General features: G+C 35.2%; 1 protein-coding gene across 1 annotated transcript in view; it reads right to left on the bottom strand.

Moving 5' to 3' along the window:
• Window positions 1–14025, bottom strand: part of LOC113235511 (large neutral amino acids transporter small subunit 2) — a 46164-nt gene extending 32139 nt beyond the window's left edge. The window contains exons 1-2 of the mRNA XM_026471248.1: window positions 13678–14025; window positions 5672–5970 (exon numbers count right to left, since the gene is read on the bottom strand). Of these exons, the coding sequence (XP_026327033.1) occupies window positions 5672–5970; window positions 13678–13820 (442 nt within the window). The 5' untranslated portion in view covers window positions 13821–14025. The remainder of the gene's footprint in view (window positions 1–5671; window positions 5971–13677) is intronic.
• Between the last annotated feature and the right edge of the window lie 147 nt (window positions 14026–14172).

Genomic DNA, 14172 nt, shown 5'->3' with positions numbered 1-14172 from the left:
ACATGAATAACGGAAAAAATTTGCAACAGTGTTTTTTTTTAAACTTCGTAACGGACTGTTTACTGTTTCAGGGACAATCGGAAACTCGAAATTTTTATATTTGCCACCGATAGAAGACTCAAAGTACTTTGCATCCATATCCAAAATTACGCATCTCTAACAACCCTAAAGTTAAGCTGTATATCGACTACTAGGTAAAGTGCACATGACTTTCACAACACCAATAATGGCTGATCAAAACAACATTGTTACTTTTTTGCTACACATGAGAATGAACACCAATTAATGACATTCTCAGCGAATTGGTAAACAAGTATATTAAGTTTTCAATTGATGAATGATGAGTTTGATTTGAATGCAAAACGCTGAGTGGCGAGGGAGGGAAGAGGATACTCATAGAACTGGTAATTATTTACATTTATCATAATTTAAATGTAAGATGGTTTAAATCAAACAAAGTGCTTTTTATATGTTACTAAGTGACAGGATGAACAAGTCGTACGCCTGGTGGTAAACGACTGTATAAACACGCCTATCCATAACAGTTGCGGTGCGAGTGTGTGAGTTTTAAATCGCAAAGATTACTGCGCCCGTCACACTAAGACATAAGTTGACAAGTCCTATACGTTATAATTTAAACAACATCACATCACTTAATATATTGCTCTGATTCCAATGTAAGTAACTAAAATAACGACGGTACCACAAACACCCAATTACTCCAATTACACCATAGCTTAACAATTTCATCAGTGCTCATACAATTTTAAAAAATCGAGTCCAAATTATTCATCTATGTCTATTTTAGGGTTCCTAATTATCCTGGCTGTAAACTATCGTAGACATACATAGTTTTGAGAAGTAAAAAAGTTTTTCAACTCGTTTCGCCTATCAAGAAACAGGATTTCCAATTGTGGCACAAAATTGCACTGACTGAGGTTGACCTATTTGAGCATTTGGTAATTACTATTAGGGTAAAAGGGGATAAAGGGAGTCACTTAAGCAATTATTGTAATAACAATCGAATCCAAAATAAAATATTTATATAATAAATATTTTATATGGGATTCGATTATATAAAATTAACATATAATAAAAATAACGTAAACTAATAATTAAGATACATTTCAGTTTGACTTTATAATATGGGAATCATAATACTTTAAAAAAATTACATTTTGACCACCTTTGCCCTTACGTGTTGGCAATTGTGGTCATCTATTTGCAATTAGGGTAAGGTAAATTAAATAAACATCACAACCATTTCAGCTGCTTCTAAGTCTTCTTCAGTGAACACCTTGGGATACAATGGAAAAATACCAGAACTCTAAAGCCAGAGTCTCCCTGAATCTCAGCTGACTCCTATTACTCACAAATGATTTGTCTATAAATAAAAAATGTCATTAATAATTCAGAAAATAAGGAGCAAAATAAGTAGAAAATCAAGTTTCTTAATACTAGCTTCAATACATACATAAAATTTTCACCAGTGTAAATAATTAAATGAGCTACATGAGCCTACGATTTTATATCGTTCGAGAATTAGATCAACAGAGAGCTATACTACCACTAGACTACCACTAAACGGATCGTTCGGGTAACCACCACGGGGATAAGGGTGGTTACTCGAGTACCTAAAAAACTAAACTTAAACCGGCAACGGGATTCCCCGCAATGGCTTGGCCATTAATCTCCATCATCCTCCCGAACGATTTGCTTAGTGGTAGTCTAGTGGTAGTATAGCTCTCTGTTGATCTAATTCTCGAACGATATAAAATCGTAGGCTCATGTGACTCATTTAATTATTTACACTGCCGAAGGTAGGGAAGGTAGGGTAGGTACCTTCGGGAATGATATTTCATTCATCATGTTTCTTACAGTGTTTAAAATCAAAAACACCTATCAATCTTACATCGATTAGTTTTTGTTTTTGTTAAATATTTTACACCATTAACAGGGTCACTGGACTAAAAATATTTATTCTTAAAACAAGTCTAAAAATTATTTAAAAAATATGCAAAAATATTTAGCTGGAAAGAAAAAAAAATATTCCCCGCTCGCTCGGTTATTTTTTACAGCCCATGACACTCCCACAACCAAGACGAATCTAACGACATCTCATATGTCAACATCCATCAAGCCGTTTAGGCTGTACAGCGTGAAAAAAAAATGGATATATACACACTTGAAAAACATAACCCTCCAGTCGGGTAAAAAAGTACATTCTTAACTATCATAATTATTTGATAATTATTATGAAGTGAGGTACTGATTATTTCACTTTTCAGCGCCAATGTAATAAGTTACCAGTCGCCAATTAGATGTTTTTACAACAAGTACCTAATTGAACATTGCGAATTATTTATACAATACAGATTGTACCATGCTTGTACTTGTGTTGTATTTTCTGAACTGTATTCTCAGTGGTATTTTAATAACAATAGACTATATAAATGTGTCTACATAGCTTCTAATATAAATCTGTGTCAGCGCATGATGATCGTGCAGTTATTGATATTATGTTATGAATTCTGTAACAATATCTAATCTATTATGGATAGTCCAATCAATTCCGATTGATTGATTCATACTCCGGTATGATGACAACCAGAAGCTCACCCAAGAGACGACAAAGAGAATAAGCCCCAACCCGCACCCCAGCAATTAACAGTAGTATCGACTGCAGAAATAGAATAGTGGTTTGCAGCATGCAGCATTTCAAATGAAGATAAACTTAATTCAGAGTAAAAATTTAAAATGAACAGCAGAAGCGTTCTGGAAGAAGTTTCCCAGTTGGTCGTGAAATACCAGTCCATAAAACTAAATACATTTAATCTCAAATTATTATCCAGAACTGTAATGATCAGAAAGGCATCTCTGTCCAAATCCTCCAAAGGTAGCAGCACAGAATTCATCCTTTGCTGACATTGTTAAAAAGGGACACAAGTCAATTGTTCGTCCACCCAGTACCAGCAGCATTATTGTTTACCCAACAAACAGAAATCAAGCGAGTACACAAAAAAGCCCATTCAATTTATAATTAAGCCCGAAGAGCTGAACCTGCACATCCGAGTCACGAGGAAGACTAAAGGTAAAGGTGTCATAATCAGCGCTGCAGGTAAAGATGACCTCAATCGAGCTGCAGCAATCTGAGCAACTGAAAACTGCAGGGCTAAAAGTCGAAGACGCAATTAAAACGAGATCAAAAATAATATTAATAGGGGTGCCCATGTGCCCACCTCTACTCCTAAGTAGGAGGTGCTGGAATGCCTGTTTGAACAGAACAGAAAATATCCACACATGCTACGCGAAGTTTTTAAGCTCGATTAAGTTGAACCACAAATCTGGCAAAAGTGACTCATCATACTGCAATTTTATATTGGAATTACTAGAAGATATCAGAAGCATGGTCATCCAACACTTGTGAGTGTTTATTAACTAGTCACACTGCGCCGTCAGAGACTTCGCAATCGTAACCAGATATTGCAAATGTCAGCAGTACCTATGGACATTCCGCAAACTTTTGTTGAGACACCGATTCTACTTGTGGTCACTGCAGCTGCGTGGGTTATACAATTAAAGATTACTCCGAATTGCAAGAACCACCTAAATGCGCTTCCTGTCAGCGGTATAACAAGCCAAGCCAACACAGGACGGGAGACGCAATGTGCCTAGCGAGAAAAAGTACTGGAGCCAGATATTTAAGTCCCACCGACTATAAAAGGCGCTTAGAGCGCCGAACACCAAGACATAATACTCATTCCTGTGTTAATCAGTAATGGAACAAACGATTTTAGTAAATGACATAGACTATAAGAAAACCATACAAGACTGGTTAAAAGCAAAAAAGACTACATTGAAAATTTTATACCCGTTGTTACATAATACGTAATATTAATAATAAGTACTTAAGATGCTACCGATCACCGATTTGGATACCTTAAGATACAAGTAAACAATTTTACTTCATTTAGGTATCACCTAGATTAACTTGCACCTTAATGTGTACAATAGTCTGCGCATTTACGTAAATAAAAGGTTATTTAATAAGATTCATGTATTTAGGTAATGCTTTTATGCAGACAAATTTATATTTATCTTATATTTACTAGGTACTGGAGATTGACTCTATCGGAAATTTCTCTAAACGTGTTTGAAAGGGAATCGTCAGGTCTTTGCGATTAGAAAGTAAAAGAGAGCCACTTTAGAAATTTTGTGGTACGTATTAAATTTATACGAAAATCTTAGGTCATATCAGCCTTCGTTTTACTTGCAACAGGTTGGTACCTGTTGCAAATAAAACGAAGGTTCCGTGATGGGTCACGGAACAATAAATACATTAGAAGTGCTTCATGGGCGTGGCATGTAAACAGTACGCGGAGATCCGCATACTTGAGCTCAGTCCGCTATCTCAAAGAAAACCCGCTAAAGCAGCCCGGCGCAACTAGCGCCATCTAGTTCAAATATAAAATCAAAACGTCGTCACTTGCTGGGTGAACTTAAACTTTCAACTTTAAATTATTTTAACGGTCCAGAATTTAGTACATCGTTTTAAATGAGAAACTACGACCAATTATTATCAAGATTTAATAGTGCTACTACCACTTTCTTTTGTTGAGTTATCGCCGTTTCTTTTTGATTACTTCCTCGCTGCTGAGGATCGTGACTCCACTTCATCCCGCCAATTATTATTTGTTTCCATCGATTGCGCTCAGTCGCCTGTAGGGCTAGCACGATAGGACGCGACTAGCGCGAGTGCGACTTAAAGCGTGAGATACTGCTATTCTCGCATTGAGATCCGCAGAGAGCCCCAGTGGTGGAGTGCGGCACTGACAGGTAACTCCAAATGTTCGGAGATCTGGGGGTCTACTCTCGTTCTCAATCCTTAACAATGACTGTCAAATAAGTATTACTAGATGGACGGATGACCTGGTAAGGGCGGCGGGTAACCGATGGAAGCCCGTTGCGTCCGTATGTTCAGCAGTGGACATCTTCCGGCTGACACGATGAAGTAATACTCGCCGAAATTGAAAGACAATGTCAAGTATGAAGCTTCATGCGCATCTTGCATCTTTAAATTATAACCTCCTCTATAACCTACCTTTGTGGCCGAACGGTTACTTTTCTGGGCTGCCACTGTGCGGTTCCCGGACCGGGAGAAATATTTGTGTGGCTTACATTTATTTGTCCCGTGAGTTTGGGTGAAATTTGTGGTTGTCTATGTGTGTGTCCATGCACCCGCGATACAGGGTTTCCCTAGTGCGGGGTTATGAGTGTGTACCTGCGTTATGGCAATTTGGTCGAGTATTACTTATTTGACAGTAATTGTTTCGAACGGATGTCGGACGAACAACGAGATAACAGGTCCTGATCTGACCACCGTTTGGCACTCCTGCCACAAGGTCTCTTTCCTTCCACCTTCCCTGTCACTTTCAAATGTTCCAAACGCTACCTCCGTTTAGAGCGATCTATTTAAATATTTTTGTACGAAAGCAAATAAAATCTGACGAATTATTAAAAGCCTTGGAATAAAAGTTGTTGTTTGACTTTAGTAATATAGTCCTGCTATATACTAAACATACGTTGATAGTATTTTATAAATAACCCTGTAAAGCTCAGTTAAAAAACTATTTAATTAGAAAATATAGACATTCTATTAAGAAGTACTTACATAAGCAAACAGCAGCTAGAAGCTTCACAGCGTTCTGTGGAGGATCACAATCGGAAAAGAAAGGCTTCACGACATAGTGGCCAAAGGTAAGAGCCACGATAGCCTGTGTTGTAGGTCTGATGATGAGCAAGGCGATCCATAACCTCAGAAATGCCGGTAGAGGTCCAAAGGCTGTGTAGATGTAGGCATAGTCACCGCCCGATCGGGTGATGGATGTACCGAGCTCTGCATAACAGAGAGCGCCCAATGTGGATAGTAGGCCAGATAGAAGCCAAATTATTAGTGACACCGCAACTGATCTGCGAAAAAAAGAAATTAAATATTTAGTCACTCTACTCGTACACACATTTTATTATTCGCTAAATAATTATCATTAATTACAGGTTTCTTATCACGGTATGACTTCCTTTAATACGGAATGATTACCGTCCATGGGGCTGAACCGTTCCGAAACATCGGTTAAATAAAAAGAAGTCACATCAATTGTGGCAAGAAACCAGTTATTAGTGATAATCATTTAGGTACACTAATCTTATACTAACATCCTAAGGCCCAGTGTATATGAAAATGTACATAATCATTGAAATGAAAATTTGCAATCAAATTTAGTGCTTTATGTTATGAATTTATGACCATAGAGTATGTAAAAAAAATACATTTTTCATACAAAACTGAGAGCAAACTTGCTAGGGTTAAATTTACAAACGGCAGCACATCAAGCTACACATTGGCAGATTGGGTCCGTTTTCGGTCCATCCGATTTCAATAAAACTTCTCTTTTGTGGTAGGTTTTTTTTTTATAAAGAAGTTATGATTATTTCAATTTTATTTTACGTTACGTTACATGATGAGCCAAATCTGTGTTTTTCATCATATATTTATGAAGTTATCCTTGCTCGTGTGAAGTACATAAGTTTGTGGTTACTCGGAAACCACGACAGTGAATCGTAAACCAAATGGTCCGTTATTCAACGGCATGTGAAACCGATACTAAGCACTGTTGATATCGTTACAGTTACTGCACATTATACAGGTTTCAAGGCCGCGTTCCTAACTCAAGATGTATGAATATTACTTTCAGTTAATATGTGTATAGGCACGTGCATTGACAAGTAATTATTCGTAGAGTGTTATTACACTGTTGTTGTTATTACAATGCAATAATGACCAACAATTTTGTTGATATTATTTAAAATTATATTCAGTTAAATATTTGAAACGTGAATTTTTTTTACGTAGGTATATTGTTTTTAGAGTTACTACGAAAATTTAATTTGAATATTAGGGTAAGGTTGTGTTAGTCGTACCACCGCCTAAGTCGTACTCCAGCGGTATCTGGTCTCACTGACACTGAGAAAAGATCTTATGATGACAGCCGAACTGATCAGGTACGGTAGCGCTGAAGACTCTGGTTCGAATCCAGCCGGATCGAAGGAATTTTCTTAGTGTTCGGTTTTTGTAACAATAATTAGAACAAACTAATGGAGTAATTTCACAAAAAGTAATTGAATATCATGGTTGTAAAACATCGTGATATTCAATAAACTTAATAAGCCGAAGATCGAACCTTCTTTTTATTTTAACTTAATTTTATTTTATTTATTCATGGTAAACTATATCAATTTAGTTTACACTTTTAGATATATCAATACGACATAAACATGTAAGCACTCTAGAGAGGAAAAACAGTGATTGAAGAATTATGAGAAATTTACGATCACAAATTCAAGTATAAAAAGAATAGTTTCCTAAGAATTAAACAAAAAATCGCTGAGTAACCCTCTCGCTTTGGCAACTCTAGTGTTAAAGAAATAAATTTTTAGACCTGTTCTTTTTTATTTTATTTTTTGTTTCTTTATTTTTTTTCACAAAATTTGGGAAACATAATATTAGTAAATAAATACTTAATACAAAAATAACAGAAAATGGCCAAAAAAACAAAGATGGCGTAGTGTTCATTGGAGGTATCGAGATGTTCATCAAATATAGGCTAATTTAATCGGGTTGGTTCCATCCCAATTAAATTAGCCTCCAAATAAAAAAAAATTAAAAATGTTTATTCGAATACAGTGGTATAAGCTACAAACTAAGGTTGGTGCCAACTTATTAAGTAATTAAACGCTTAAGTCAGGAACCCCGCTCCTCGGTAATCCCCAACAGTAAGTAGAACAAGAATAATGTTCAGTGCTCAAACTTTCAGTTCCCGATACGACATGACATTAACTTTACCCTTAACTGATCCATATAACTTCGTCTACGTCTTCCCCTGCCAGACTTTCTTTCGATCTTCTCTTCTATAATGCATTTAAGAAGACTGTTGTGACGTGTTAGATGTCCAAACATCTTTCCCCTTCGGATCTTTAACAATAATATTAACCTGTAATATTGCAGTCGAATAATCGCAATTTCTCTCTTGGTCAGGGTTTTGTACTATAAAATATATTATTGACTGGATTATATACTGGTAGAGTACGTCAATATTGCTAGGACTAGGAATAACGTCAATATCAAGGTTATTTTTAAATACTCGAACGCCACCTCACACATTTTTTACAAAACTTTGTAATTATTATAGTTGTTGTATTAGCAGTACTTATAGTGTTAGTCGCAGAAGAGCTCATTGTGAAAGAGTTCGTCCAGGTGAGTACTGCAATCTTACCTATTTCTGCCGCCAAGCAGCAATGTCAGCATTACTGTGTTCCGGATTTGAAGGGTAAGGGTGCTGGTGAAATTACAGGTGTCGGGCGCAGTGGCAGTGCCCCTCAGATCTTTGTGACTTAAACTCTGGGTGGTATTGCAGCTGTTATGGTCAGGCGTGTCGCTTACCATCCGTCACACGACTTGTTTGTCCCGTCACTTAGTTACAATAAAAACAAATACAAAAATCGAACAAACACAAAGCGAAATTCCTTCGATCCCACTGCTGGGTACGGGTCTCCTATCAGGCGAGGGTTTAGGAATTGCGGGTTGGGTACTTCACACGTTTTCCGGGTCTTGTGAACTTTCTTCGACGTGCAGGTTTCATTAGGATGTTTTCCTTCACCGAAAAACGCGTAGTAAATTTCATATTGAATTTCGCACATAAACTCCGAGAAAGTCAGAGGTGCGAGGCCGAATTCTAACCCACAATCTATACGGTAATAAAAACATCATGATATTCAATAAAAATAAATATTGCAAAAATTGGTTTATTTTACTTGCCACTTAGTAGGTCAATAGCCACAACAATTAATCATTACAGATGAAAAATTTAATACAGCTGAAACAAATAAAAAAAAATACTGCATAAAAACTGCCTAAAAAGTTTTTTTTCTCCATACTTAGACATAAGACCATTAAGTTCAAGCTCGGCTCTACCCGTACGCTGAATAAGGCTTAAACAGGAAAAAGAATGGCATAATGTTCGCTCAGTTCTTCCTTTTACCTGTTAATTTTATTTCTGAAGTAGGTATATTTACGTGAAAAGTATAACTCTCGTTAGTTATTTAATACAGTACGTAAACATATTCACAATAATTATTTGAGAGATCCATAATTGAAAATTTTTATTAGGGATACAGTTGCATGTTTGGTATGTATACTGCAATTTATTATATATATATATATATATATATATATGTGTATATATATATATATATATGTATGTATATATATATGTATATATATATATATATATATTTACAACAAGTTATTATCTATTATATATATTATATTAATTAGATGTCAACAAATTTAATGTTAAAAATACTTAGAATAATAAATTTTCTTTTTCATTATTTCATGGTGTAATTTTGCAAACGTAATCAATATATGTTAGATGTTACCACTCGCACCTTTAGAATGAAAGTGACCCAATTAAAAAAAAATAAAATTTAATGAGTTATTAGGTTATCGCGATTGTTACACATAAGAAATTAAACTATTTTTCCGAATCTAAATCTCGTATATTTTGTTTCCGACCAAACAAACCGACCTTTCGCGTCCTAACTGAGGCAGTCATGACCATGGGGTCGAAACGTTCGTTTATTTGAAAAAACAAGTATACGCAACGTAAATACGAAGAAATAATTTCATTTCCTATACCATAAAAACGACTTAAAAAAATCAGTGGTCATAAGGTCGTTAATCTGAAAATGACCCATTAAAGCTCGAATGGTACTGACTCACTACAATATGAGTCTCTCATATGTTTGAAATTCTACACCCGCGTCGGTATGCAACCGCAGTATTTAGTGATTGTGTGAGTGAGTGAAGATGTTATCTTTGCAGAAAAAATTACGGCAACCGAAAATCATCGTACAATTTTCACAAACGTGACTTGCTTACTTACTTGGTTACTCAGATGACTTTGTTTTACAATTAAAACGGCCGTTAGTTAATAACGATAACAAAAAGTTCATAATTTTAAGTTTGTTAAATATTAATATAAACAATTTTTGATATTATAATGCTTAATGTTTGTCATCATTATTTTCCAGGTGTAACAAGGCTTTAGTACCTTTAGTACTTCAAAAGTTTTGGTGAAATTACAGGCGCATGGGACTTGTCAGCTTATATCTAAGGGTGACGGGCGCAGTGGCAATGGCAGTGCCTCTCAGATCGTTGCGATAGGAATCTCTGAACAGCAGCAGCGTTTCTTAGTATTATAAAAAAATAGTAATAAATTAAAAAGGTGACAATGTCACAACTTCAAATGTTATTTTGCGTATTCCAAAGAAGTTGGTATTTTGCGTTGGGTCACTTTCATTCTAAAAGTGGGTGCTTATTGTAGTTACGATAGTATTATAATAGGTTAATAATAGGCTAGTTTCATCATAGCAAACCGTATGCTAAAACATAACACATCTCTCATCTCTTTCATGACATCACCAGGATAGATTAGATTGAAGTGGGTACAAAACGAACCTTGTGAGAGAACACCGGAACCAACGAGGCTTAAAATCCCACATAAAACAATATACATAGTCAGATGTTACCAACCATACCAAGAGGCACAATGAAAACATTTAATACTCGCATAACTATATGTATAATGTTAATTTACATAAATTGGGCTACCGTTAACTGTATATACTTATGTATCTTCTGTATAGTATAGAGGTATGTAATAATTGTAGAAAAATACTATACTTACTAAAAACTACAACTTAGTATTTCTTTGGAAATCCTACTGATTGATTGCGTGATTCGAGCACGAGCGTGATAATTGCAGTAAGTACATTTTTTTTATGACATCAAACGACGGAACGATAAATCGTGCACCTTAAGCGACACACTTGTCTATAATACTTGCAGTGCCACTCAGAGCTTTAAATCACAAAGACCTGTGGGGCACTGCCTCTAAGCCAGTCACTCTGAAAGAAAACCAAAATGTAATAATGTTCACATCAATGCCTTCCTGGACGAACTTATTCACGAGCTCTACTGCAACTAAAATACATAGTTTTACGTTGCGTACGTAATCTTAAGTTATAAGTATTCCTTTTATTTATTTATAATCAGCGATATAAACTATGTACAAGTGATAAAATCATGACTGAAAATAAGTTTTTTGGCCTACAGGTACGCAACAATAACCAGCTATCAGTTCTTTTAACTTCTGTACCCATTCCTTGATAGCTCCTTACAAAGTCACTATACTTTGTATAAATTAGTGCCTAATATTTTCCATAAATAACAAATCCGATAATCTATTACTTTTCCCTAAGTAATTGGTGTAACCTTAAAAAAATGTGATTGTCATAACAAATGACTGCGAACACCTAAAGTGGAGTGGAATTATTTGTCAAATTCATAAATATCTTATTTCATAAGTAAGCAAATTACACTTGAAGTCACATTATTAAACTGCAACCTACTCATTCGTAAGGCAAATTTCTTTGAGAAGAATGAGTTGCAAACTCTAGAGCAACCTCTTTTTGTACCTAATTAGATGTATAATAAAATAGATAAATAAATTTGTTCACAATTTGTAATTTACAAAACTTGTTTCAAATATCATTTTGTGAGTAATTTTCAGGTTAGTTTTCTCTCCCTAATTTCGGTGGCAATTTTTATTATTTAATAATTTTTATTATTTATTTTTCGAGTAAAGTAACCTGAAATATTATTTAATATTTCACAATAATATACTGAAATACTAATATTTAAAAAATTGCCACTAGAATTAGGTAGAGAAAACTAACCTGAAAATTACCAACGTACTGCTATAGATAGGCGTGTCGCTTGTACCCAGACTCACGACTTGCTTGTCCTGTTGCGTCACCTTGATATCATAAAAAAATCGTAAGGGCTGTGTAATCAATAATCATCAGTATAAAGTTTTTGTTTTACTATTATAGTTTTAATCCTCGTAAATGCAAAATTTTAATGTCAACAGGAAAACTATATAGTGCCACTTAAATGAATTTGTGACTATGTAAAGACGAGTATCAAAAACAGCCAGGTTATGGTTATTCCTCGTATTAATGCTATATACCGTATATCACTATACTCCATATTATTATTCGGTAACATAAATTACATTTTCATAATGTGCTGTGGCGCTAGTGTAAGAATTTCTACATCTTCATTGATGACGATTAAGGAAAACCATGAACCAATTTCTATTAAAAATGGGCTGTTCTGATGTGTAGTACCGCCTGACCTTGAAGATGCCTAATTTGTTGGTAGCTGTTTTTATAGCAATCGGTCTAGCGACCAAAACTGAGGTTGGATGGATGTACCAAACCGAGTAGTTCCAAGCAAGTAGTGCAGTGAAGGACAGTCCGTTTTGTAAAGACAGTGTACGCCTGTATTTTGGTGGCATTACACTTAAATCTATTTGGTCTTCCCAATCGCAAACATCTTTCAAACACAGATTCAACAGTGTGACCTTCTTACAAGCTAAAAACGCTTTGTCTATAGATCTATATTACAAAATTTTACACAATGAATATTTAGAAACTTAATTCTAACTATAATGAACTCTCCACTGTCAGAAAAAGATAAGTTTTATTTATTTAATGTTTGTTGGAAAGTTGTAACCAATCTCGGCAATAATAACTAAGATTTATGTCCTGGATATATAATTCAGGAGCTCAATTGTATATTACATGTACAGAAAGATAAGAAGCTGACTAATGTTTGATGGATATGTGTCACCAATTTCGGTGATAATTATGACAAGGGCTCACTTATGATCGATTACGTGCGTAAAACAAACGATCGAAATGTAATTTATTTTGTACAAAAGTCCTTGGCCCAGCTGTGTAAAAATTGCTTAACCCCACCAAATGCAAAAATTGCTTAACGCATTATGCTAATAAGACAATTTACAACTAGTGGGTACTCAGTAGTGTACTTAATAATGAAATAATAAAAAGTATGTTTGCTACTCGCGTTTATTACCACCCGATACGGCTTGATTAGAATGATTTATGAAATGTTAACGTTCAAATAATAATTCCTAGAATCTTTGAAAGTAATAAATGCTATTAATAAAATTGTGCATTGAGAACTGCGTGATTATTAAAATAGTTAAAATACTGAAATAGCTACCTATTCAAGATTCTTCGCATTTGGAAATACTTCAACGTTCATTATTTGGCAGGACATTACAAATCTTTTACTTTTCTTATTATTTTCGTTATTAAACGATGTTTTAATAACTTAATTAGTGAAGCGATTTATTATGATGAATTGTTTTTATTTATTTTGAGTTTACATAATTGTGAAAGGTCAATAGAGTTATCAATGTTTAAATGTAGACAAAAACCGGTTATTTTCAACATCATAAATTACTTGTGACATAAATTTTAAAATTTATGTAATCTAAAAGACAAGCTATGGTATGTAGCATTTATAATTTCTCAACTAGCATTTACGACAAAGAAATTTATTATATTGTTATACAATTGTTTGTTTGTACAAAAATCATAATAGTGAGTAGGTACATCTAACTAAACGGCTTGTAGAGTTTAATAATAGTTTAGAGGTAAGGCGGGAAATTTAAGCACTCTTCTTACCCAGTGTACTTGAAAACTCCAGTTGGAGAAATAAAAATGCCGGAACCAATAATAGTTCCAATTATAATTCCCACTCCATTGAATAAAGTTATTTTACGTTTTAAAACCACTTTTCCGTCTCCGGCCTGAGATTCTTCACCCATTCCGCTAAAAATCGATCGCGTACACCGGTACGCAAAACACGTGGGCCCTAAAAGACAATCGCGTCACGCGCGTTTAACGCCGCGCCGCCGAGACAGTCTCGCCCGACAGCTCGCCACGATAACTCCTACACGACTGAATCACTTTCTGTTACCATTTTTACGATCTTCGAAACTGGAATAGGCGAAATGGCTGACGTCAGAACAAAACTTAATAAGGCGAGTCCACTGTGCACTTGCCACAGCGCATGTGCGCTAAGGGGACTTGTGGAGCCCCGCGTCGCCACTGACGTTGGCACTGATAAAGATGAGAAATGGCACCAGTCAAAAGAGCGAAAGAGATGCCATGAACTTA

The sequence above is a fragment of the Hyposmocoma kahamanoa genome, unplaced genomic scaffold, assembly GCF_003589595.1.
Source record: "Hyposmocoma kahamanoa isolate Upper Pololo Valley unplaced genomic scaffold, ASM358959v1 102, whole genome shotgun sequence".
NCBI classification, from domain to species: Eukaryota; Metazoa; Arthropoda; class Insecta; order Lepidoptera; family Cosmopterigidae; genus Hyposmocoma; species Hyposmocoma kahamanoa.
This window is presented reverse-complemented; position numbering and strand designations above follow the sequence as displayed.